At 41.4% G+C, this 27,825-nt stretch overlaps 1 protein-coding gene across 1 annotated transcript; it reads left to right on the forward strand.

Annotated features, from left to right (window-relative positions):
* Positions 1 to 939: 939 nt before the first annotated feature.
* Positions 940 to 27,160, forward strand: KIAA0895 (KIAA0895 ortholog). Its single transcript, XM_039548491.1, has 7 exons — positions 940 to 1,101; positions 7,956 to 8,638; positions 15,561 to 15,704; positions 17,785 to 17,917; positions 19,120 to 19,425; positions 19,925 to 20,022; positions 24,000 to 27,160. The coding sequence occupies exons 1-7, from the start codon at positions 1,077 to 1,079 to the stop codon at positions 24,159 to 24,161; spliced, it is 1,551 nt and encodes a 516-aa protein (XP_039404425.1). The 5' UTR covers positions 940 to 1,076; the 3' UTR covers positions 24,162 to 27,160.
* Positions 27,161 to 27,825: the final 665 nt, after the last annotated feature.

The raw sequence follows: 27,825 nt of genomic DNA on the forward strand, positions 1-27,825 counted from the left end.
TATTGTGCTGGTAAGTCACTTTCAATTAAATTGCTCACTCCAATAAGAGTTGGCTGTTTAAAAAAAGTAAATGCATCATTAACACAGTAAAATGCTTTGATGTGTAATCCGACTTCAGTAATGCCCTTAAGTCTGCATGAAGAGTACAGAATCTTCCTACACCGTGCCTACATCAATGGCTTACACAGCCATGATTGCTAAGATAAAATAATTTGTTCCTATTTGGTGTTCAATTTTAAAATGCACAGATTGTATTTCAAGGAGTGAAAGGTTTCACAAGCAAAGCAACAGATTGCATGACAAGTAAGGCGACAGGAGGGTGTAATATAAAGTCTGTCTTCTACTTTGAATTCTATTTACTACTTATCAATGTATGATAACCATCAGTTATCTCCCTAAACCGTTGCCCTGATGCAATTCCTCTTTTTCCATGGGATATCCCCGAGCATGAGACCCATCTCCCAGGGTGGCACATATCCTGCTAAGCACCCTTTGTCCCAAGCAGTCTTTCCTCTGCTTGCCACAGATCCAGCAGATAATTACCAATCACACCAACTATTACCAATTGCAGCGATGATGGTAGCTGATAATTATCAGAGGACTGCAACGCTCCACTGTACGTGAGTTATGCTCGCTAGACTCCTGCAAATGCTGGCGCTATAGCCTCTCCGATGCTGCTGACACCTGGGGCCAGCCGTGCCGGTGGGATACGGCGGGCTGGTGCTCCCCGCTGGCGTCAGCGGGGTGGCGCCCCGGGACACGGGCCGCTGCACTACAGATCCCAGGGTGCAGCGCCCCCCCGCCCCGCCCCCGCCAGCGCACGGGCCGCGCGGAGCCCGCCGGAACTTGTAGTCTGCAACGGCGGGCGGGCGGGCGGGGGCTCTGCCGGCGCGGCTCCCGCCTGCCGGCCCGGGGCCAGCCGCGCTCCCCGGATCCGCCGAGGCGGCGACGCGGGCACATCCCGCGGCGCCGGGCGCTGCCTCCCTGCCGCCTCCCCTCAGGGCTCGCCGCCCAGGAGCCCACCGCGCAGGGGGCAGCCGGCGGGGCAGAGCGGCGGCGCTGCCCGGCGGAGCACCATGCTGGAGTCCATCTGTGTCACCGGTGAGTACCGGGAGCGGGGGAGGCGCGGTCCCCGCGGCGCCCGGGGCAGCCGGCGGGCCGCCAGCTCTTCCCTGCCGAGCGGGGAAGCATCGCCCGAGCGGCGCCGCGGGTGTCGGTGGGGTGTCACCTGGTCCCTGGGGACGAGGGTAGGGGCTCCACACCTGCCTGGCTCCAGGAGCGGGAGTCCCCCCGGTGAATATAAGGAGCGAGCGTGTTACCTGCTGACCCAGACCCTGCCCCGGGACACTGGGGAGTGCGGAGGTGACACCCGCTCCGCCGGAGCGAGAGACAGACCATGCAAGGAAGAATGCTAATAAAACTATTGCTGATTATATCTGGTGTCTTATACGCTTTGGCTCTACCCGTTGTTGCGTCCTCAGAGAAGTTAACAAATCCTTATAGTATGCGTGTATAAAAACCTTTATTATGACTATATAACGATGATATAGACAGGTGCCACACAAAACCGCTGTCCTCCGTGCTGTGTACATGTGGAATGCAGGAAAACCTACAATACAGTTGCTGCTTCAAAACAGATGTTCTCCTTGTTTAAATTTGACATCCTTTCATGTGTCATTACTTCAGCTGCTCAAGCCAATGTTACTTTGCCATGGGGAAATCTATCTACAAGCAATCTGCTGGAGGTGTCTTAGTGTGCCCTCATTCAGTACCCTTGCAATCATAACTAAGATCTCTTACAGCTACTCTTTCTCTGCATAATTGATATGCTGTTCCATCTGGGCATGGATATGACTAGAGTGTTACTTCTGATAATGGAAACAGAAATACAGTTCATGGGATTGATCAGAGCATCCTTGGAGATGTGCAATAGCTACTGCAATCTTAAAGGATGAGATTTCGTGAAAGATAGTTATTTTGAGTCAATATCCCTCCATCAAATATTCCTGACTGCACCTGTGCTGCAGTAGAACAAGCCAGAGATCTGTTTGGATGAGAGTTTCGTCCTGTGCAAGTCTGCCTATAAATCAGTGTTCTGTGCTTATATCCTGAGTTTATTAAATCAGTGGGAGTTTGTTGCTTGATTTCATTAGAGCCAAGTCTTCACTTTTACTGATTATTACTGTGCCCATGTAATTTAATTTGAAGGACCCGAATTTGGAGTCAGTTACATAATACTGTATTTCAATATAGTAGAAGCAAACATGCAGGAAACTGCTCACAAGTCAGTCCATACTTTTTTTTTTTTAAGGTAGAAAGAGTCCATCTCAAATAACATTGTCATTTTAAAGAAGAAAATCCAAACTGCCAATCAGTCCTATAAAGTCCAGAGCTACTTACAAACCCCGGCAGCTAATGAATCAGATATACAAGTTGGCTGATAGCTGAAACCTGCCCTTGGTTTTGAAGCTCAGAATTAAAAGCTGAATGACAGATAACACCTTTAAAGGAGGAAAGTAAATAGGTGGATATTTTTTGTGGAAAAAAAAAGTCTTAGGTTAAATGTAAAAGTTCCCAATATACAGGGAAATAACTAAGTTATTAACTAAGATGTTTGTGAAAATAGAAAGTAACTCTGTCAGTGTTTTTACAAAACTCATTGCCTAATTCTACTGTTAAACCATTTTCAGTCATTATAGACAGAGCTTCCAGTACATTCTAGTTCGGGTTGCCTGACAGCTTCTGTTCAAAACTGGAGTGCTTTTAAACTTTAAAGGTGTTTGCAGTGGTGAGGAAATAGAGGATAGGACTCTGGTCAGATTCTGTTATGCCACAAATATAAGCCTGTAGTGTTTGAGTGGCAGTGGAACATTACAGGTTTATGTTGCCTGCTTTTTTTCAGAATATTCTTTCTATAGCCCTCTGCACACACAAACCATACAGTCTAGAGCTCATAAACTACAGGGTGTTGTGAGTCTATTCTAAGTGTCTGAATATTGGAAATAATTATTTCTTTGTAATGTAATTGTACCTTTGCGCAGTGTGTCAAAGGAGGAATCTTACTTGTCACATCTGTGTAGTTCTTTCTCATCTCTCAGTTTCAGACTTAACTATTGCTTGTAGATAGATCACATACATTATTTGCCTTCTTATAAATTTGAAAATTCAAGTCAGCCTTGAAATAATTTCTGATTTTGAGCAAAAAGAAACTCAACCATATTCTAGCATGGTAATGGTAATCTGAAAAACAAAAGTAGTGGCTCAGACCATTACATTCCTAGGACAGGAGAAAGTCCTCCATGAAAATGTTTGCTAAGCTCCTTAGTCACACGTGCAGTTTGGAAAGGATTTGTTCATTGTGCATATATAACCTGAGTGACAGCTGCTCGGAAACTGCAGGAGCTGTCTGCGAGTTTAGAGTAAGGCTAGCCAGACAGAGAGATTTGTGCCCGCAAATACCTGTCATTAACCTCATTCCACCTATGGAACAGGTATTTAGGAAGCTGCTTGGATAGTTGCTGCCCTGTAGCCTAGAGGAAGGTATTTATACAACACTCTCCAAAGTCTAGAAAAATGCATACACTGGGACTTTACCACACGTATTATTGACTTATTAGCTCAATCCATCAGTTTCTAAAGGATGGAGACCAATAATCTGGCTCCTGAATATAACATAAAATCTAACATTTTTTCTAACAAATAATCTCTGACAAGATTAGGCAGTGTCTGCAATAGTGCAAGGTTCAAGGCTAGTGACTGGGATGCAATTTATACATGGAAAGTGTTTCATTAGTGCAGAATCGTAATGAAATTTGTGGTTCCCACGTATTCACTGTTAGCAGTCTTGGACTCCATCCCTTTTCCAGTACTGCTGTGTCACTGGAATAGCTACCTGTATATAAATGGAAGTTACAGGTAAAACTCCTCTTTTTGCAAAATCAAGCCTGTGGTATTTTGAATTGTTCTGTGACATGTAGTACACTTGCATCTGCAGGATGGAGTAAGTCCAGTACTGCCAGCTCCAACTGATATCTTGACAATGATGGGATTTTGGCTAGGGCACAACCTGCTGTCTTGTGAGATTCTTTAGACTCACAGGGGTGGTTGCCCTGCCAGCCCACCTTATGGGATAGCAGGAGCTGAACACCATGGCTCTAAAGAGGGGTAGAGCCCCTCTTGGCCCAAGACAGACCAAATTGCCATTAACAGGAGGGTTTCCTGTTCTTTGGTACCCTAATTGTGACAAAAGGGGGACAAGCAGCCCTTCTGTCCCCTCCTTGCTTATGTCTACATCACCTTGCGCTGCAAATGTGGCAGATTGTTTCATGTAATACTTCACCTATGTCTCTAGGACCATGTTTTTATTAATGTGTTGTTGCAGAAAGGAACAAGATATAAATAAGTGGAAGTAAACACGATGGAGAATCTTTAGGAAGAGACTGTATTAGTTTTGTTGTGGTTTTTCAGGGTTTTTTTAATTGCTGAAGGACTTGTGGCTTTGTGACTGTTGAGCGTCTGGAGGCAAGAACAATGAAAAGAATCTTTGTACATAAATTACATGAGGGAAGTTCTCAAAGGTAACTGGAGCCCTGGGCATATGTTCTTTGGCAGTTTTCTACTGCAAAACCAGAAATAAGTAAAGTCAGCAAATTCGGATTTGTACTTCTCAGAACACGTGTAACACCCGTGGATGAGATACAAAAGATAAAACCTATGGGATCTGTAGCGTGATATCTGTATCCTGGTATGGAGGATGGTGTTACATCATAGCATGGTGGTTTTCACTTTGCCTTTTTCATATCTTTTAGAAGTAATCTCCAGTCATCTGTTCAATGGTATCCAGAATTTAAAAGCTGGAAATCACTGCTAAGCAATCCAAGCAATTAATCTGGGTTGATAATCCATTACAACTGGCAACTTTTTAGCAGCATGGTATCTCAGTACTTTTTGAAATACTGAAGCAGCTTTTCAGGAGGTGCAATGAATTTGTTTTATATTCAGAATATTAGACCTCTTTTTCAATCACCAGGCATTGCTAATAATTGGAAACTCTTGGATATAGTAAGTCAAGTTTGCTAGAAGACAGTATATTCCTAGTTTAGTTGATGCTGTCTGATTTACAGATGAGAGTTTAAAATATGTTATAGCTTAAACAAATGTTCTAGAGAAAGAACTTTAAATTTGGTGCTTTGCAACATAATTTGACAGTCTCAAATATTATTTTCTAATTTATTTCGTATTGATATTCAGAAGACTTTTACAAAATTTTAGAACAGCAGTTATATGACTTCTGTGAAAACTGCTTTGTTATCTATTATAATATTTCAGATTTGCTGGATTACCTGTTGATTCTAGGTTTCCAGCACAAATAGGCATGGAACGGTATCCTTTAATCAGAAGAAAATTAAGGACAGCCACACTTAGTTTGGCAGCTGAAAAATCACTTTGCTACAAGATTGCACTCGTAAAGTAACTACAGATTGGGGACAACTATTTTTGATACCAGCCATGTGCATGTGAAACCTGCCAGTGCATGTTCAGCACTCAACCACCATTTGTGACACTTCCAGGAGAATTCTGACTTACGACGTTCAGCAATTGTCTACATATAAATGCATTTATTACTGGCCGACTGCACCTCTTAGCTCTGACAGCTTGCTGTCATGAGTTTTTGGTATTAGATTGACACAAGCATTGGGGGAGGGAATAGGTGGTTTAAGGTCATTTTGAGTTGTTTCCTTGAATTCAGTTTCCATTTTTTTCTTTTCTATTTGTCACTTCGTAGATACATGTGTGGTATTAGTTCAAATTATTCCATTATAGCAGCAATTTAAGGCTTCTATATTCTTTGTGGCTTTTAGAAGTTGATTAGTTGGAGAAGGTTGTGTTGGAGAAGGTGAAGTGTTAATGCCTCTAGTGTGATGTTATTTCTTTGGCTATATTTTAAGAAGTAGCTGTATAATTTCCAATTTCAATTTTGTCTACCTAAGCAAAGTCATGTGCTCAGAAATTGAATATGTGTTCAGACATTCTGGAAACCTTAGTTTTCATTTACCCTTCTTAAAAGTAAGGATTCACATACTGTAATAGTTGATACAAGTCTGAAGTCAGTCTCAAATACTTGCCAAGAAATATGAGAGTGGTCATCCTATTCTGTTGTCCAAAAAATGTATCTCTCTTATGTATTTAGTTTGATGTTGTTCTCCTTGTGATGGGGAGCTGTGGTTTCTCACCACGACAGCTCATGGGAAAGCAAGATAAGCCATGTAGGCAGGTTGTCATGTATGTGATGAGAATGATCTGACAGAATTTGAACAGGAATGCCAAGGAGCACGTTCTGTGCCAAGCATAGAAAGGGGATTCACAAACTTACCATGGAAGAAAACTGAGTTTCCACAGGATACACATGCTTTAGTGAAAGAGAATAATCTAATGCTTCTATCTCTCTTCTTTCCAGTGGAGGAAACACTCAGGCTGCAGATCACCCTTCATATGTTCATGCAAATAGGACCTCTAGTCTGTTTTTAGGACAGGGTGTTCGGGAGAACTGAAGAGCACAGGTTGACATGGAACTGACAGAGGTCCAACAGCATGAAATGCGTTGGCATAGTGCTTACATTGGGAGCAAAACCTAATTTTACTGTGAAAATAAAGCTGGAATTAAGCCACTGTGGATTTTTTCCCTGCCTTGGAGGCATTTTAATGATCTCTTGCTAGTGTTCCATTCAGAGTATAATTACTGTATGTAAAGCAATTACTGCTCAGCTATGTATAACTGTGGGATGATGCTCAAATGCCTTTTGCAGGCTTTAATCATGCTCCAGCCACATCTCCTCTTCCACAAATCCTTTTGTTTTAGGTACAGAAATAGGAAACATTTCTCGGTGACACGATATATTTGTACCTGTAGTCTCAGCTCACCTACTGTTCTAGGAGGAACTGGCTGTCAAGAGGAGGGGATGGTTAGAACCAGTGAAGCGAGGTCACGTCTCTCTAACAAGGCAGCGCAAATGTTAAATGCAGTTTTAATCCTCAATGACTTTTCCGTGCAGCTGCTCTGCACCAGGGACCAGTCTCCCCTGAAGGCTATGCCAGGGGTCAGAGCAAGAAAGGAGGGTTCACTCATTAAAGAAACTTTGTTTGCTTCTTGCATTCATTTTAGTTTACAGTGTTTCTTCTAAAGTGTTTTTTTTGAAAGCCAGCAGTTATTGTAGAACAACTTTGATTAGATGAAATAACCAGTGTGGTCTTAAGGGTTTTCAGGAGTGTAACTAGCTGATCTCTCTTCTCTCTCCTCTTCAAACACAGCTTACTGTCTGTTTTAAGACTGAACACGTGAAACCGAAGTCTTTTAAACATATATTACTATCCATACGCTGTTGTAAATTGTTCACTGTGGCTGGCCCTTTCCAATGTTCTCACCCTTTTCTGAGAGTAAATTCTGTGAATCAGATTTTGCAGATGAGATCACACCAGACTGCTTGTATTGCAGCACAGATCCCTGTGGGACTTCACTGTAAACACTGCTCACATGCTCCTATACAGTTTCCCATGTTTTAAGTTATTCTTTATGCATACAGAAAGCCTTCCGTGCATGATAAAGATCAATCAGCTCAAAACTATACATTTTCTAATGTAGTAGTAAATGCTCGTGAAGCCCTGCAGAGTCTTTTTTTAAACAACTTAGTTCTTAGCTGCCAGCAATGTAGTTGTGCATGGAGATGCAAGCATAAAATATTTGTATAGCTGGACCTTACAAGTCCCAGTCTAGTTGTTCAAAAGTGATATACACACTCAGTTCTCCCCTATGCCTAGAAGTCAAGATTAGTGTAATGTGACTGCAGTTAAGACATTTTGTGTTTCCTTTATGTTGTAGCTTTGAGTCCTTAAGATTAGTATCCCTGTGAAAATCAAGTTTGTCCTCATTTTTTTTCTTTTTTTCCCCCTAAATACAGAAAAACTTCACTGGCCTAAGACAGAGCTTTCTAGGAAATCACTCCTGAGTCTGGAAGTTCATAAGCTGAACATTAATAATGAAAACAGCCTCCAGCATCCACCTTCTGGGATCCTTAAGGACATTTTCACAACAGGAACCAGTAGCTACAACGTCCTTCTGCAGAGCAAAGAGGAGAAGAAACACCACACACAAAAGCAGTCATCCGCCCACCACAAGAAACACAGGAAAACCACCCGGTGTTCGTCCACCTCGCGGGGCAGCGAGCACCGCAGAATCAAGGTGCCGCTGCCCTTGCTGGGCGGCGGGTGGTGCTGCCCTGGCCGGCAGCCGCCCCTCCTGGTCACTGGCCCCGGGGCCACCAGCGTGAGGTTTGCCGGCGGCGCCTCGGCCGCAGGGAGCGCCGCGGGGCTGCCCCCGCGGCCCAGAAGTCGAACTAAAAAGCATTCTAATCTGACAAAGCCAAAGCAATCCCAGTCCTCAAAAAGCCACGGGAAGGAAGGCGATGCCTCTGGCCAAAAACTCTGCTTACTGACTGCAATCAAGCCCTCCAATGTGGAGAAAGAGAAGGTTAAATTTTTCAACTCAGATTTCACGTACAATCCTCAATTTCAGTATGAAAACCCTGCTCTGCCAAATGTGTTAGCTAAGCACAGCCATGCATCTGACAGATTTCTTAAACAGGTATAGTTACTTCTTTTTCTCCCTCCTTTTCCACTGATTATTTTTTCCTATACCTACATGATACTTGGCTTTGTTTATAGCAAGTAATTCCTCCTTATCATTCTCCCCTGCTGTTTTAAAAATGCATCAAAGATGAGAATGCTCTAGTAGAACTGAAATAAAATCATTCATTCTCCCCTGCTGTTTTAAAAATGCATCAAAGATGAGAATGCACTAGTAGAACTGAAATAAAATCTTTTTTATTAAAAAAATTTAAGCTTTCCTAAAATTTCCTAAAATTTACAGGATTTCAAAGGCATGGTTCCTTCTAAATGGGTTTACATGAAGCATAATTTAAATCAAGAAAGCTTTTTAGGCAAAGAAGCAGAGTCCAGTACAGGAAAAATACAGTGCCTAAACAGGCAGAGGAAAAAGGCAGCACAGAAATCCTGCCAATCCTCTAGGTGATGCAGGGATTGGGAGGGGATAGCAATTATTTGAGGTCATCGTTATTGAATAAGCATATGTTGATGTTCCTTGTTTTAATCAACTTTGAAAGGGTATTTGAATATACATTAGACTCAATCAAGCAACAGCCAAATTCCATTCCAGAGAGAGGTAAATTTTAAGAAGACAATTTTGGTTTTTCACAACATGCAGCCATGCTGATAATATAGCTACAGACATTCCCATTCTGTGTAACTGCCTTGGCTTCCTGTCTGAGTTACAAAAAAACCTCAACAGTGACAAAAGCCTTACTTTCAACTTTGACCTAAGTGACAAAACCCAGTGCTTACCTATATAGTAGCAGAAGCAGTATTCTTCCCACTTTTGCTATTTTTAAATGGTTTAGAGGATTTTTTATTTTAGAATGGTTTAGATCTTATTTAAGTTTGACAAGCTTTTCTAAACAGAGAACTCTGCTTTTCTAAACTCTCATGTTTTCAAGTGGTACTTAACTTGGGAAGACATCCTGCCTTTACATGAGTTTGACTTCTTTGTGATATGAATATTTCACTTAAAACTAAAATTCCTGGCAGAAAAGATATGTGAATTAAAAGGACTAGGGATTTTAAGAACTGATTCCTGACTTGTGAACAGACTGACTTTTTTTTCTTTTTCTAAATCCAAGAATGCACAGAAGTGTTATTGCCCATTACTTCATTGTATTGATACTCTCCGTTTTCACATTGAAAATATCTGCATATTTTGACAACTCAGCTTCTGGGTTTTCATTAAAAATTTATTTTCTTTATGAGAAAAGAGAACAGCTGTTCTATTCTTAAAATATTCTTCCATACTTCTAAACAACGAACTAAATTGTAATGACATCAAATAAAACTGCTCCTTGACTAGAGCTTTTTAATAGGCTTTCCTATGATTTTTTTAGCAATATTAGCAACATAGATGACAGCAAATCAACAGCTACTTATTTGACAAGCCAAATTTAATACACATGATCCCTTTCAGTGTGGGCTAGCAGAGCCTTAAAAGTCCTTTTATGCATGATGATTTTCTGGAGCAAGGCTGTCTTTGGTTTACCCTTCTTTTAACAAAAACCCCTAAGCCTAAATACTGAATATTTTAATAATGAATGATTCCTTAATATTATTCTGATTTGTAACTCTACCTTTTTTTCCTGTCCATAAAAAGTATGGGAAAAATAAAGGCTTTGTAACAACTTTATAAAAGGCAATAAAGGATTTAATATTCAATGAAGTATGGTATTTCTAACAATTAACAAGGAAGATGTAAATTGTTTCACAAGACTTAGTTTGAGTCACTAGAAAAGCATGCATTCAAAGTTTAGCTCCTAAAAATACCAAACAAAAATACCTTGCACTTAAAAACGCCCAAACCAGCAGCTTTAACACAGCTCCAAGCCCAGCAGGTGTCACTCTCTCTCTTTTATCTACAACTAGCTTTAGAAATTTTCATCTCCACGCAAATTTGAATTTAATTTCATGCAAATTTACTATCCAGAAAAAGCAGCATTAATCAAAATTTTAATCAGCAAGTATTGTAGGAGCACTTGCTTTTTCTTCATTTCTATTTTTTTTTCCACAAGGATTTTACTTGTCAGAAGAAACACGTAGGTATCTTAAAGGAAGTTAAGTTCAGAAAGGATGACTGCAGTTGCAAAAAAAGTACTCACAGTATCAAGAGCTGGGTCTGCAGTAAAAAAACCACAACTGTGTGTAGTCATCCTTTTTGCTACAAAAAGGATCAATTCAGTTTTGTTGGGGTTTTTTGAAACATTTTTGGCTTCTGTTTATTGCTCCACTTATTTTAGAAAGCCTTGGTATCTGTGAACAGAATTATTCCTATTTTTTTCTACAAAAGGTGCTCATGGCAGCTGACACTTGCTCTTTTAGGAGTAAAAAGCTGTAAACCCAGCTCTTACTGACTGAACCCACCATTTTTATAGGGGGCTTTTAGGATGCTTAAGTGAAATGAGCTCAAAACCTGACATTTCAGAATTTTAGAGAATTTTTCAGTCATGTCAAAAATATTTTTACCCACAGCTGTGCATAGCCTGCTAGGACATTAAAACAGATTGTGTTTACTTATTACCCTTTCTGCATTTGTGCATGTCTGTGAAATTGGTTAATATAGTGTTACTGAAATATGTCTGGAAGACAAACCGCACTCTGCCCCATTTATTTATTTTTTTAAAGGCAAAGAGCGCTGAGGGTTTGCAAACCACTAACTCAGCAATGCTGCAGTGGGGAACACACAGGCTTGTGAGCACCCACTTTACCCCATGCTTCTACTTAACTCAAAGCTTTTAAACCTTGGGCACAGTCCAACACTTTTATTGATTGACTTTTCACAGACATAGAGAAAACATTTTTGAGTTATTTATACATTTGAAAAATGCTAATTTTAGTGTCTTTCTTCTCGTACTTTACTCTGTTTGTTTCTCTCTTTCTACTTTGTGATATTTTCTTCATAATAAGGTTTTTCATGAGTCACACAATATGTGCCTTTAGGGAAATAAACTTGAGAATAGAACGTAGCATGCAGATTTGCACTTTTCACATTGATTAACGTATCTGATATTACCGAAGTTAATTCTCTTATCACCGTGTTTCAAGGTCACTGCAGCAACTGTGTGCTCTAAAAGTTTTATGGCTCAAACTACTTGTCCTTCACTTCAGTTTCTTAACACTCAAAGTGTTTGTTATTTTTACTCAGATGCTAGAGGTGGCAATACTTGTTTAGAAGTAGTTGTTCCCAGTGTTTGCAGACCAGATGAACTTAGCAGTTGCAATTTGCTGAACCAAATCAGCAAGTTGCAATTTTAGGTAACCTGTTTCTTTGAATTGTACAAGGCAGCAAGAATTCTATTTCTACATATGTTAAAAAAAAACCCAACAAAAAACCCCCAACCATTTTGTTGAATGAGTGATCCCCCCATGAAAGAGTTATACATCCTCTTCCCTTGTACTCATAAGAGTATAGCAGTTTTGGCTTAATAAATTAACCAGTTATGCCACATTGCAAGTGTTTGTGTGACACCTTTTAAGGCAGTAATACAAGTAGCCTACAATTAGCAAATTTATCAGATGTTGGGAAGGAATTTAGGTGGAGCTGGAGGGCTAAACAACATGGGATTCAACACTGAGTAATCCCTTGCTGTGTCCAAGTGATGTCACAGCTTAGGCATGTGGAAGATTCAAGAACGTGACACTGTCTGTAAAAACCACTTAATTGTAAACCACTTCATTCTCCACTAGCAACAAATTCCCTTCTTAACCAGGATTTATAGATAGGGTGTGCTAATACATAACACAAAGCATATCAGGCCATCCAAGTGGCTTAAGTTCTCAGGGTCTGACACAAACTTCTCTCTTCCCCTAGAGGAGACTATAGATCACTTCTCGTGGTACCACAGTAGGAAGATAGGTTTCAGAACACAGTCTTGTACAAAATCCCAGTGAGTATTAACTTTTAATTCTTTACAAAGTAATTAAAAATTTTTTAATTAAAAATATTTCTACCAGCTCTAAATTACCTTAAAGTGATCTTTGTACCACTAAGAACAAGCATGCAAAAGAAAAGCCCCTACAAACACTGAATAAAACTCAAAATACTACAGCCTGAGTGGACTAGCCTCAAAAATCTGCACTTATCTTCCTCCCTTCATTCCTCTTGACCCAAACAGCCACCATTTTATGGCTGTTGATTAAACTATCAAGCTCAATCTTGTACTTCTTAGTGTTCTTCTTACCTAATGATGCACCCTGGACACTTCTTCCCCCCCAGCAGATAAGTTATGCAGGAAGAAGACCGATGGTGTGCATCTGCCTTGTCTGTCTTACAAATCTCAGCAGAGACTGAAACCCTTTTGCAGCAGAGCTGCTTCTGAATGTATGAGCTGACTGAAATAGGGGGCTGACTCCTAGATCACTGAGCCCCTTCTCTGACTTGCTTGCCTCACACTCCTCAGGAGAAGTCTCATCAGTACATATTTCTACAATAATTCTCAAGTAACTGTGTTGCTGACCATGGGTGACTTGGGATTCAGAGACCTGCTTGGCTGTAAATAATTTGTTTTAAAAAGCCAACACCACCATAACCTAAACCAGTCAATTAAACAGGCTTGCCTTGTTCTTGTTAGCGCTTCTGAGTTATTGCTTTCTTGAGCATCAGGGGAGTTTGCTGTGCAGGGGGGCTTGTCTTGGGACTGCTACTTCTTTTGGCACTCTTTAGTAGTGATCAGAGGGATAGGCAGACCTTTAGGTAAGATTGAAAAGAACAGGAATTATTACTCCTAACCTGTAACCTGGTACAGCCACATAGTTCTTCTTTTCTTCCATTTTTTTAGCTGTTGCTGAAGAGTTTCCAGTTTAGCTTTAGGAACTGCAGCAGTACCAGTGTTCTGCTGGCCTGGAGGCTGGAAAATAAGCTCACAGTTGGATGCTGCACTAGGCAGCAGCTGGCATGCTGGTCTGGATTTTCCCCTTTCCCATCAAGTTCTTGCAACACCTGACTGAGTCATCTCACCTTGGAGACAAGTGCAGAACCCCAAATTAAGGGCTTGGTGTTGTAGTCAGTGCCTGGAAACCAAACATTTCCCAAATCTTTTCCCCCCAGGGACCACTCCCAACTGGGATGGTTGTGGCAGTAAGTGTCAACACCAGGAACGTCACTGGGGATGGGGCTCCTCTCAGTGCCAGGGCCATCTGCCACTCCCCAGAGATTTGTGTGTGAGAGATGGCTCTCCCTGTTGTTTCAGTGCTTCCAGAGCCACACCTGCCCACTTGGAAAGAATTTTTGGGACTTTTTTCTGTTTCACTTGAAACAGAGTCAAGAGAAAAGGTGATAGGGGTGAGCACCCTTCTTAGTAATTTCTGAATATCTGTTCAGCAATGAGGAGGCTTAAACTTAATGACTTTCTCAGTATGCAGGAGTTCAAACTTGCAACACCTATCTGGATATGGCTGGAATGCCAGGATATGGGTTACCTAGCATGGCACATAAAGAAGTTTCCCCTTGAAGCTGTGAACTCTATCAGGTTGAGGTAGGAGAGGCCAGAGTGGGTATGTACTTTTTCAGGAGGTCCTATGTCTGAAAACCTGCTGTTTGTATTGTGCTGTTGATTCAAGTGTCTCACAGCATTTTAGGGAAATCCTGAACAGCCCAGGAAGGTGCCTACAGGCAGGCAGGAAGAGCTAGAACTTGGGTCTCCACTCCAGGGAGTTTGCTGCTACAGCCAGCCAAGCAGGAGGTTTGATGTGTACTCAGTGCTTATTTTCTCACTGTTTTTTGTGATGAGATGGTTTTAGAAAACACCTGCACTCCAGCTAAGATAGGAGAGTCTTCTGGGATTTCATTTCAAATGAACTTAGGCATCCTAGAATTTGAGTGGGTACTTAGTGTTTAATCTTATAGACTTAATGGAAATTTAATATCAGCAAGTTGTGAAGACAAATTTCATGCTAGAAGATTGATTGAGAGATTACTTTTTCCAGAGTGAACAAATAAAGTTATTTATTTGTTCATAGAAATCTGATATACCAAACAACTAGTAGGTAACATAAATATCTTAAGGATCTGGCACCTGGCAAAGGAAACTGAAGAACTGTTACCATGAATTGTTCAGGCTGCTGGCTGAGGATAAAATTCCTGGGAAAGGGGTAGGAATATTTAGGTTATGGGCATCATGCTAAGCTTTGCACCTACAAGGGACTTCTTCTAGCAGCAATACATAAGAGAATCATTGATACCACTCTATTTATTTCATGAAGTAGGCCTTAATTTTGGGGGGTTATAAAGAATTACTGTGGTTTAAATGAAAAGTTTAAATGAAAGTTCTGTAAATAAAGTTCCTGCTCTCTCTCCTCCTTTCTGACACAGACACCCATGGTACAAGGGATACATTGTAAGGAGACATTTTTGGTAGAAGTATTATCATTAAAAATATTGTTACACATCTGCTTAATCATGGTTCATGAATCATGTTCCTAAATTAGAAAATGCCAAGAAATTAAGCAAGATGACAGTAATAGTTGATCTTTTTCAAATTATTTGGAAAAACATAAAAAGAAACATGCTGTCAAACTGCAAATGTCCTGGAGACCTGTTATGTCTGTTTTACAAGGCAGTTGTGCAACATTGCCAAAATTAAAGAGAAAATTGGTACTATTTCACTGGACTGATAATCATCTAATCATCACGCTGGCGTATGTGGGTCTGAGTTGATCTGAACCTTTTTTCAGTACTTTGGCATTAATGTACGTCTGAAGATGGTATAAATTCATTGCAGAGTGTGTCAGCATGTATTAAATGAGTACAGCCTGATAGTGACTGCCAATGAGTTAAGAAAAGAAGGATTTTAAACTGAAAAAAAAAAAGATTGAGAGGAGAGAAAGAATACACATGCCAGTCTGACATGGGGATCTTAGTGCGTTATTTGCTGTGCTTTTTCATTTCATAGTCCATTAATATTATGAAGCGGACATTGCAGAAATATGGAAGCTACGAAAAATTTGAACAGGCCACTGGAGGCAGCTTGCTGACCAAAAGTCGCATCTGGAATCACGTCAGGAAATACATGGTGAAAGAAGGCTGTCTTGGTGAGGTAAGGCATGGACATTACCCATGGATGGACCCAAGAGACCCTCTGGGAGGCCTTTCCTCCCTAATTCCAAGAATTTTCCTTACATCATACTTTTCTCATGGCTATGCCCAGTCTAATGTTTGAACAATTGAAACGACACAAATTCATTGTGAATGCTTCAGTCATCTCTCTGAGCCTGTTTCCTGATTCATATATGCTTGTTCTTAAATTCGCTTCTTTTGGGAGTACCCGAGAACGACACCCTTCCTTCCCTCCTTTTTTCAGCTACTTGGAGACCAGCACATTTCCATTTATTCATCAGTTCTGCCATCCGTTCTCCTGTATCAAATTATTTACACCAAAGGAAAGAGTTAAGAAAAGGCCAAAAAAAATAAGCAGCAGCCCGAGAGAGTGATTTATAAGAAGCAACACAAATGAAAGTGACATAAGTGAATAAAAATGTCTGAAAGAGGTTGGCTTGTTGAGTTCATTTGAGTGCTGTTTTTTCCTGGCTTTAACCATCTAATTTTTTAGAGCCCTGTGAAAAAAACTTATTTTCTATATTCAGGATTTTAAAAGACCAGTTTGATGAAGTTACATGACATTGCTTGGAAAAGTCAGATGAAATTGAATGTATAAAAAAGGGATTGATCCAAATGAAATCACCAGATGACACAGTCAAAGACTTGGATGAGATCACTGGCAGTAAGCAAGAGGAGTCTGGAATAATGAAATAAAAATTAATTTCCCAGAAACTAGGTTTAATTGGTAAACATAATATTATTAGGAGAAACTGCTGAACTCATCACACATTTTTGCAAGACTATGATTTGACACTTGATAACCAGACTTTACCTGTGTTTCTAAGAGTGGGATTAATAAACTACAGTTTAGAGCAAGCAGAAAAAAATTCTATGTTTGGTGTGCTTCTATGTTTCCTGTGCTTCTATCTCCCTCTTCATTTTTGGCTTGGTTTGACTTCATGGAAGCTGGATCCTACACCCTCATCCAGCAGCCCATGTCCTTCTTAATGAAATGCTTTATTTTTCTGTGAAAATAGGGTTAATACAGGATAGTCTAAAATATGAAAATACTCCCTCCAGCTGAAGGGGTCTTAATAAAGCTAAGTGGCACCTGCCCTTTAAATCTAAATGCTTTGGGATTTACCTATTTTTCTTGCCTCTTAAATACAAGTTTTAGGGGACTGACTGTTTGCTGTTGAACTTAAAGCTGAATGGTCAGTTTTGAATACAGGGAAGTGTTGTATTCATACCTTTGATCCCTGGGTCCTTTTTTTTGGATCTAAAAAAAGTGATCTTTCTTTTAAGTACTCTCCCTTGTACTCTCCTGAGCAGTACTGTTTCTTTAGGCTTTACATGAAGAGGGTGCTTAATCTTCAAGAAAGAGAGTTTCACTTTTCCCTCTCAGTCACTTGTTTAAAAAGGCTTTTTGAAGATAAAATATATCAATATGCATTAGTTTCCTTCTCTCCCAGTTTTTGTTTTGATTACCAATTTTCCAAGAGAGAACAGGAAAGCAAGTGCTATATTGTTGTATAGAACGAAACAATACCAGTATTTCAATAATCTTACTAAGTCTGCATCATGTAACAGGAAAAAAGTACACAGTGCTTCCCCCTCTCATTCAAGTGGATTTAAAATTGCAACTGAAATGGTTTCAGACAGCTAATTATATAGATGCCTAGTCAATTCATGTGTGCTTACCTAGTATTTTTCTGTTCTCAGTAATACTAAGATAATTCAACCCAGTTCAAAAACTGTAATTTTCTCTAATTTATTCTGCATGCAATTGCTCCCTGCCCTCTGAGTCTAGTCAGTGTTGCCGTATTATATTTTTGAGTCTCATGTTGGTCTGGCTTCACCCTCAGCCACCCCACTGAGGTCTGAGGTTCTGTCCGTAGCACAGGTGAGTAGGATAAACTCAGCCAGCAGAGTCCCTCAAGTGATTGCTGATCGCAAGACAGAGTTATGGAGGGCAAGGGACCAAAGAGAAGTGAAATAATGGAAGGGCCAGAGGAAAAAGCAGGAACAGGAGCGAGAAGAGAGCTCCTTCAGCTCTACCTGAACTCTCTCCTTTTCAGATTGTGGTCCATCTCACGGAGGACCTGCTGTCGCGAGCCTCCATGACCGTGGTGAACGGCCGCCCCACTCTCACTATCAACGTCTCCACTGCGCGAGAGCACTGGCTGGAGGGGATGCTGAGGCACGAAATTGGTATGAGCACGACATCCCTTCTGCAGGCAAAGGGGAGTACTTGCATGCATTGTTACTTATTTCACAGTGATGGGCCAGGCACTGGACAGATACTGAAAGAGGGAACATCCCTATCCAAAGAACTCGTGCTGGAGGTGTGCTAAAGGGAAGGAGAAACCTTTTTATTACTGCAGCATGCAGTAAAAGGATTCCTAGGGTTCATGTACATTAGCATTTTAGGCCAGAGCAAGCTTTTGAAGTAAGCCTACCAGCTAGTTCCACTTACTGCACTGAGGTTCCCATGCCAAGGGAATCTTAGAGCAAGCAAAGAGTAATCCTTTCAGATGATGCTAGCCCAGAGGTTCTGCTCCAGGGCATACCTTCTGTGCTGTCACTGCTCAGGGACGTTTTGCTCACGAGAGCAATTTTTTTTTTTAACTACTCTGGAGTTAAAAAAAAACAAAAGAGGAAACAAAAATAGTGTGACCATTCAACTTTGGCTCCAGCCATGTCACTTTGCAAACCTGCTCCTGTCACGCTGCACTGCTTGCAAATGTAGGCATGCTTTAGCTATGAAGAATTTATCCAGTGATCCCTAAACTGGTGTAAAATTGCTTTGGTTTTGCATTACACAAGGCTGGCCCAGCCCTGTGGAAAATTTCTACAAATTTTTCAGTGCATCTGTTTTAATGAAACACGTAAAAAATGGATAAACTTGGCTAGTGCCTGAATATTAACTGAAGAATAAGCCTTGCAATTGCCTAGAACCACTGTTAGTCCCATTGTAAGGGACACAGCATCTTCCAAGGCTGCAGTGGTGCTGTTTAATCACCTTCAGGAGGCAATATTTCTGCCCTTTGACTTTGCTTTTCCTTCCTTCTGTTCCCTACTATGCCTATCCTATGCCAGAGACAATTCAGCTTGTAAGACACTTCTGAAAATTCCTTTCCACAGATTTAGAAAGTCAAGTTCTCCTGATAGTTGCATTCCTTAGGCATTTTCAAGAATTTCACTTGCAGTCAGCAGGTGAATATTTGCATGGTGTAAATATCTCTGACAAAATTATCTGTTGTAGACAAGGCTAAAGTTGTCACTTTCCCCAGTGCCCAGTCCTGCCAGCTCAGTGTTCTGAAATGGGTATCTCCTTATATATTTTATATTTTTTTGTTAATCATTGGATGCTACTGTTCTAGGTGCCAAATTCCTTTTATTTTTTTTTTCAGGAACTCACTACTTTCGGGGTTTTAACAACAACAGCCAGCCTTGGTGCAACCGGAATGGTCGTAGAAAACACGGGTTAAAACCAATCAACCCTACAGAAGAGGGGCTAGCGAGCATTCACAGCGTCCTGTTCCGCAAAGACCCTTTTCTTTGGAGAGCTGCCCTGCTCTACTACACAGTGTACCAGGCCAGCCAAATGTCCTTCAGTCAGCTTTTCCAGGACGTGGGGAAATTTGTCAAGGACCCCAATACTAGGTGGGATTACTGCGTACGGGCCAAGAGAGGGTGGACTGACACTTCACAACCAGGTGAGTTCCCTATTTGTCTCCTCTGGTTCTGTACTTCAGGGAGGCTTTCAGAACATGCACAGAGCTCCTTAATCATGTCACACAGTAAAACCTTTGCCAAAGGGAGAAATGAGACTGCACACTTTCTGAAACGGGGTCTCAGGAAAATAAGGCTGAAAATGCTCATGAGTGAGACCTTCAAGCTGAATCAGTAAAGGATTTTTTTTTTTAGTGGAAGTGGAATGTAAATGCAAAACTTTGAAAAAATCCATATTCACAGTTTGACCTGCTTTCTACAGATGTAATGTTGCCTGTGGTTATTCACAGGCACTATCTTCTGTGTTTGGTTTCTTTTACTGGCTAGTGGGTTTTGCCTTCTAGCTAGTTTTTGGAAAGGTTTTCAAAGTCAGGGATATAAATATCTAGTTTTTAAAAATAAAATTGTTCTGCTCTTAATGGCTTCTGAGAACATGCCTTGACCAAACAGTGATAGAGTGTAACGTATCTCCATTCCTTTCAGGCTGTTTCAATAAGGACCAGGTGTACTTGGATGGCATCCTCCGAATCCTGAGATACAGGGAGTCCATTGATTTCCATCTTCTGACAGCTCTTGGAAAGGTGACTGAACTCATTATTCCCAAGGGTACAGTTTTATTATTTCGGCAAGCCTGCCTGTAACAACCTATGAGTCATTGTGCTTGGTTTTACTTTGATCTAGAATTCTCTGCTCTGTATAGCACCTTCAATTACATTGTGCAAGTTGCAAGTATTTTGAAGTCCTAAAAATTTCTACCAGCTTGTCCTCATTCTTCACTTATCAGATTAAGATTTATGGTCATATTTCTCAGACTTTCCTCCCTTTATGGGTTACTACCTGACTTGAAGCACAACAGACTGCCTTGGCCAAACAAGACAGGTACTAGATAAGGTGGTGGTCCTACCAGAAAACAAAATGAACTATTTGACATTAATGCATCCCCCTTTCACCACAAAGAGTATTTCATCTCAAAGTTCTCTCACTGATGGCAGGTGTTTTTCAAAAATGAGGGTTTTTTTCCCCCAGAATAATGGTATTTCTACATTCACAGAACATATTTTCGGTCCATTCTAACTGTCATGGCTTGTTTGTTCTCCAAGTCATCCTAAGAAGTGCAGAAATTTTGTCACACTTCCTGAACCAAATCCTTGGGTTGCTAAGCTTTCACAGTTCATAAAGCAGGATTCATACTCACATAAACAGGGAGCCAAATTGACAGTGAGCTTGAATTTAGAGCTGGTATACCAACATTTCTGCCTACTTAGCAATCAATGGGTGATAAAGGGAAGTGGCATATTATGATAGGGGGTTTTGGTCCACATTTAAGTTTTCCCTTTACTGTCAGAAACATCCTTGTTGATAAGCAGGAGCTACTTAGGTAACCGAACCAAGTCAGGAAGCTTTGAAAATAAAATCACACTGTCAAATAAGCCTGCAACTTTCTCTCTGAAGTTTCGTTTTGCTTTAAGCTTGCTTAACTCCACACACACACTGTTCCTTTGCTGCTTTATGCCTGTCTCTCTTCAGGGAGTCTGCAGGATTGTCAGGCCACTTGAAAAACATACTAAGTCATTCCTCATAAAATTACAGATTGCACTATGATCCACATTGCATGGCTCCCACATTAGGGGGTCTACAAGCAATTTATTTCTAGCAGCATGATAATTTATAAGTGCTTGACTTTACAACTTCTAAAATCAAGGGATCTTAAAATGTATTCTGAATGTTTTTGCTTCAGACATCTGCAGTCAAGCTGGAAATTTGTGTATCAGAACAGTGTCAGCTCTCAGCATCACAGATTAGCTGAGGTCTGCAGAGACCCCTCAGCATCATCCAGTCCAACTTCCATGCTTAAGCAGTGTCAGCTAGAGCAGTTTGCCCTGGACCATGTCCATCTGGGCTTTGAATATCTCCACTGATGGTGACTCCACAATCCCTCTGTGTGGCCTGTGCCAGTGTTTTTCCACCCTCACTGTACAAAAGTGTTTTGTGTTCAGATGGAATTTTGGGCATTTTAACTGGAGCCCATTGCCTCTTGCCCTGTCAGTATGCGCTGGTGAGAAGAGCCCCATTCCCATGCCGTCAGGTGTTTATACACACTGACAAGATTCCCATGAGCTTTCTTTTCTCCAGGCTAAACAGTTCCAGCTCTCTCAGCCTTTCCTCACAGGAGAGATGCTCCAGTGCCTTAATCATCTTAGTGACCCTTCACTGGGCCCGCTCCAATATCTCCCTATAGTCTCATGAAAGAGACAAGTATAAAACTTGCACTGGGATCCAGCCTAGTGGTTTATCACCACTTTAAATGGGGGGATTTATTTGTTTTTTTTAGAGTGGAATAGGAGGATCAGGTTGTTCCAAAGGGAGTATTAAGCTTCGCTGGCACGTCCTCCAGGTCATGCCTTCCTGTTGCTTCTGACATTACTTACAGTGTAGAAGAGTGTGGTGTGGATACATGCAAGCTGTTCAACCTACCTAGAAGTGACTAAGGAAAACACTTGAAATGTGAGAAAAGATGCTTCTTAAAAGGAGCAGTTCTAAAACTTTGCAGGAAATAATCAAATGTGGGAAGCATTGCAGAACATCCATGCGGTGACTGCATGCAAGTAATACTGAAGAGAAACAGAATGCAGATATTGGGTGCACTTCAGTACAGCATAACTACCGCAGTTTTATAAAGTAAAGCAGCGCAATACCACCCACTATTGTGTTTCCCAAGAAACATATGAGCACAAGTAAGCACAAGTAAGCCTGTTTTAGCCTCAGAGTTTTTTATCTAGTGCAATGACTATTTACGTGTGGTAAAGAAAACAACCCATTTCCACAATAGGATGAGATTATGTTTTTGATCTCCTCAGGATGTCAACTTTGGTCATTGTTTACCAATTGCAAGGACTGGGGAAATGCACCCCATTGAAACCATACCTCAGATTACAGATATATATTTCTTGTTTGCAGCAGGAACAGAAACCTCTGAACATAAATATGAGGGGGGAAGGATCCTTTTTCTTTCTTTAGGGAGGAAAAGAGGTAGAATTTAATTGCATGTGGTGCTATGTCTCCAGACTGAAAGGAGATGATTTGGTTTTGTACAGCTCCTCTGTATCCACTTCTAAGTAAGTTAATTAGGTGTAATGCCACATGATTTCAATCAGCAGTAGCTTAGTGACTTGAATAAGCCTAGGCATAGGTGTATATTTGTTTCTTTATTGGGTGCATCTTGTCCTTGCAACTAGAAAAGCACACTTGTGTACGCAGATGCAAATTGATTTTCTTTGTGGACTTTGCTCCAATTATCATCGCTGAGATACGCACCTGTCTCTATGGATCAGGTTTAGCATCTGGATTACACTGTCCTGTCTTTCCAGAAAGCCCTTCCATGCCCCTTGCACATTGCTGAATCCTTCATGTGCACTTTAAATGCTGCTGAATAGAAACCATCACCTGCCAAGAGGGCAAGCTGCCTCCAGGGAAGCCAGACTGTGCAGGGCTCAGCTCCTTAGAAGAAACATGGGTCAAAAAGGTTGGAAGGAGCCGGCTCCACTCAAGCCACCTGGCACAAACCTCCTGTGAAGAAATAGAACATGCCAGTTAATAAGCACAGCAAGGCTGGTGGGCTTTGCCAGTGCATATGCTGCTGTCTGCAGGGTGCCCAGAACACACAGCTTGGAGACAAAGTGACAACCACACAAATTTCATCACACTGGACAGCTCCCCAAGGAGTCCTGTTCTGCGCTTCCATGGCAGCTTGTGCCGAGCCAAAGCATTCATCCTTTCTGGACTATCATTCATGAGCTACTGCAATTAGAAGTCCTAGCTTTTAGAATCATAAGACTATGAAGATAAAAATATCCATTTTCCTTAGAAAAAAAAGCTATCAGGTCCTGTAATAGCTGGAAAATGAGAGTTCGGCACCCGTACCCAGAGGGCTCTGGTGCCATGAGGCAAACCCAGTCTCCAGCCTGCTACTGAATGGGGAAAACAAAAAAAAACCCCTAAAATTGGGATGCTTAGGTATTGTTCATGTAGTTAGTTAGTAGAGATGCATTTTCATTTAGCTGTGCATAAGCACATTTACTAGTGAAAATGAAACAGCAGAGTTCAGGTCAGCTGGCACTATGCATTTCCCAAAGTCTGCTTCCTGTGCCATGCCTATTCTGCACTCCCTTTCTAGTTCCTTAGTCTTTTGCACAGTATTGTTTCTATTCTCGTGTAAATCTTTCTGCCTTGTTGAGAAGACATTCCAGGACTTACATGTGCTCCATTCTTTCCCTCTCTATTCCTGCAGCTGCTGTAGATGATTCTCATTCACATTCCTACAAGTCTGTTTACTGAGGGAATCAAAAGCACAATCAGGAATTATGAAGGCATTTGCTGAAATTACACTTTTTTTGCATCTTTCACTGAAGCAGACAGTTGCTCATGTTTTGAAAGACTTCTCCAAGATTTTAAATTTCCCTGCTCTGAAATATTTTCTCATTTACAGGAGAGAATTTATAGCAGCAGCAGAGAAGCAACGGGACTGTACTGCTAAATTGACCCATGTCCTTCCTTACAGATCTCATATGAGGATGTGGATCGCCTGAAAGGATTAGCTGTGATTGAAAACATGAGGGTGCCACACTTCTTGCAAGACCATGCCCGGTACATGGAACACTTGAAAAAGATCATGGAAGTCAATGAGCTGACTGATGAGGAGCTCCAGGATCTCATAAATTAACAGTATTAGACCACTATTCACTTACTGTGCAACAATGTAGAGCTGAACTTCCCAGAGCTTGCAAGAAGGGACTTATGAGAGATGGGAGGGAAGAGTGGCCAGAATACGTGGAATTCAGAAAAAGCCCCTTTATGTCCTTCTGCATTGTGATTGTATACTGATTATTTTTAAAAGGGATTGTGCATTTTCGTAAAATTTGGCTTAGAAATTCCTCTGCAGTGATTTGTCCAATCATCTACTCTGTTTTGTATGCTTGGTATAGTGCTGAGTGCTGTCTCTTGTAATATATTGCCTTTTCCCACCCAGGTTCAGAGCTGGAGGAAAGGGGACAGAGGAGAAATTCCCCCTCAGTTCACTTTTGTTTGCCTTATCTTTGGTCATAGCTGTCATGGTTCATAGCAATAGAACTGGGGTAGACTATGCTGCACTGCTGTCTGCATAACTTTCCCATTTAGTCATCATTGCAATGAAAACAGAAAGTTTAAAAACAGTGCACAGAAGCAGGTCTTTGTGCCACAGCATCAAAGTCCATAATGTTACAAAAAGTTTCAGGGTTTTTTTTAAGGAGAGAATTATCATTTAAAAAAAAGAGAAAAAAAGGTAGGGGTTGCTGTTTTAATGACTGTAAACAGGTAGCAAAGCTTTCCCCTTCATTCCCATGAATTACACCATTCCACATCTTTATGTGTATAGTACATGTTTCAGGAAGCTGAATTCTGGGAATGGCCTCCCTCCTTTGAGAGCAAGCATAGTCTGTCTACAAAATTCAGCATGGTAGCATTTTGGAAGGAGGATTGAGCAAAACTGTGATTTCATGACCTATGGTTCAAAATAAATTCAGGAACACAGGGCCATGATCCAGCACAGCAGGCAACACTCACTTCTTCGTTGGGTCGCCTGAGCCTACAGAGGACCAGGTCACATTTTTGAGCAGTACCCCCACATTACAGCAAGCTTGAGCTTGCAGAGCTCATTTCAGAAACAAGATGTGACTGTTTCAGAAACAAGATGTGACTGGGGGAGAGAAGACGACTCTCAAGTGCCCTATTCCTGTGTTCCAACAGAAGTGCTGCACCACTCTGAACCATCTTTACCTCTGTTCTAACTACTGGTGCTATATCCAAGACAAAGGAGAGAAAGCTCCTTACAGCAAGGAGCTTTCTCTAGTCATATGATGAATAACTTAGATGATGCAGGAGGACTTACTACATAAACTACATTTTCTGATTCTGGAGTATTATGGAATTGCTGAGGCAAAGTATTTAAGTATTCTGACAAAGGGTTTTGTTTTAGTAGACAGCATTTTACTAGGGCTCCTCTGAACTCCTGGGAAGCAGCTGTGGTTGGAGAGGCTGGGCAGGAACTAGTGGGAGCCTTTGGACAGGGCTTCTGCCCCTTCTTACCCTGCTGCTTTGCCCACTGGTAACAGGCCTGGCATAGGTGAGTAGATGGAGCCAAGGCTTCCTCCACGCCATGTTTGCATGGACCTGAGCCACAGTATCCCCCCTCCCCTTATCCTGTTCTTTAATGAAACAAATGGAACCTTGTCTTACACCCAGGACATTACCAGACATTACAGTAAAATCTTGAGAACACATTTTCTGATCCATAGGAAAATCTGTGAGGAAAAACTGATGGTTGGCTAAGAAGTCTGAAGGTTTACGAATAATCCCATAAAAGCAGCTGCCTTTCAGATACTATTGCAGGTTGTTTGCAGTGGCTGGCCGATTGCTGCGAAAAAGAAAATGCATTCAACAAGCATAATTTACTAAATTTAGTTATTTTCAAGGCAGGGACTGAGAACTGCTTGCAGCAGCCTTAATTTTGTGTTGTCAGTATTGTTCAGGAGCTGAAAGCCTTTCAGCCTCTGTATGCTGTTTTCTCTCCTTCCCTCCTTCAGGCTGTCTAGTTTGATCACTGGGGACTTTGCCTGCCCAGCTTTGTTTTAGAGCTGTGCAGAGTACACACGGTGTTGCAGCAGCCTGACAGGAACCATTTGCAGTCAGTCATGCACACACATGCTCCAGGTTTTGGCTCCTTTGCCAGAAACAGCAAGAAAGCCACATGTGACTGAAGTCAAGCCAAGGATTACAGTCAAAAGCTGTCTTTGGAGTTAACTGGGCAGGGATCGTTTGAACTACACCATGGAAAAATCTGGCTCACTTTGCTGACCCTGGGGTATGCAAAAGGGACAGTCCTTGAAGAAAGGAACAATTTTGGACTGATTTTATTCTGACAGGAGAGATCCCTGCCTTTCTCCCATGACTTCTACATAAGCAAAGTGGTTTTCCTCCTCCCACAGTAGTAGCATCTTATAATCTAAATGCACACCCGTAATGTGTCCTCAAAACCAGGAGGCTGTGCCAGTCACTCTTTTACCACAAAATGCCATGCCTACAGGCCTGACTCTTTTACCACTCTGTAGCCCTAAACACTACTACAGGCCTTTTTGCTTTATTTGAAGACCTGCATCACCTTTTTTGCAAAGCAGTAGGTGCCATTAAACTTCCATTCTTCATTATTCTAGAAGTAGATTTGCCTGGTGCAAAGTTTGGAGTCTGGAAGTGGTCAGGATCAATATGTAGCAATAGGCGAAGCGATCAGCTTCTGTTTTTGGCATCAGACATGTCATTCCTCCTTCATAAAAGTGTTTCAAATTTTGAAGTGTAGCTTTTGTAAATTTTCCTGAATTTTTGTTTTTCACTGTGAAGAGGCTGGTTACTGAGTTGTGATACTGAAGTTCTGTGATAGTGTGGACAGCAGTGGTGAGCAGCAGTGAGCTCACGTCACTGCACGGTTTCATGGTGTCAGTGCTGTGTTGGCAGCCCTTCCTGGCTGGCTGGCTTGGTTGCTTTGCTGTGTATCTATGTCTTGCTATGTTATTCCTATACAGAAACCTGGTCAGCATTGGAAAAGCCTCCCCGTTTCACCAGACCAATTTTGAAAGGCATTTTATACAACTTTTACAAATAAAGACAAAATAATGACAGATGAGAGTACTGAAGTGTTACCATCCTGTTGTGTGAGGGGGTTACTCTCTCCAATGGCCTCGGCTCTACAGCAACTTGGACATGCTATGTTGTGTACAGAAGAGGTGCCTTTCTGACACTGTTTTCAAAAACATCACTTAGGGTTGGAGTCACAAAAGGCCTGTTGAAGTCTTACACTGGGTATGGCTCTCCCTGCTCAGTCAGAAGGCCTGGCTGCTCATGAGGAAATTATCTTCCTTTTTTCTAGGATATGGTCTGAGGCAGCGTTGGAGCCTCTTTGCTGCGATGCAACTCTCAGCACCATCCATGCAGGAAATGGCAACTCCAAGTGTTCCACTTTAACACTTTAACCCACCCCCCCCCCAAGCCCCTCTCCCCTGCTGCTTCATTCCAGCACTCCCCTCTCACTTTATAAAATGTGCTTACTTATCTCCAGGGAGTCCCATCGGCTCAGCTCCCTCATGCATAAGTAAGGATAACATTTAAGGGTTGTAGGTTCTTTTTAATGGAAATATTTTGGAAGTCAATTGCTGATTTGCCTTGCAAGACTGCTAAGTATTATCACACCATATTCCCCTTCCCTTCCTACAAAGCTTGGAAAACACAGCCTGAAATCTGTTCCCTTCATAGGCTCCCAGATTACCACCATTCTCCCTTGCATCCCAGATACCCCT

The sequence above is a fragment of the Corvus cornix genome, chromosome 2 (assembly GCF_000738735.6).
Source record: "Corvus cornix cornix isolate S_Up_H32 chromosome 2, ASM73873v5, whole genome shotgun sequence".
Lineage (NCBI taxonomy): Eukaryota > Metazoa > Chordata > Aves > Passeriformes > Corvidae > Corvus > Corvus cornix.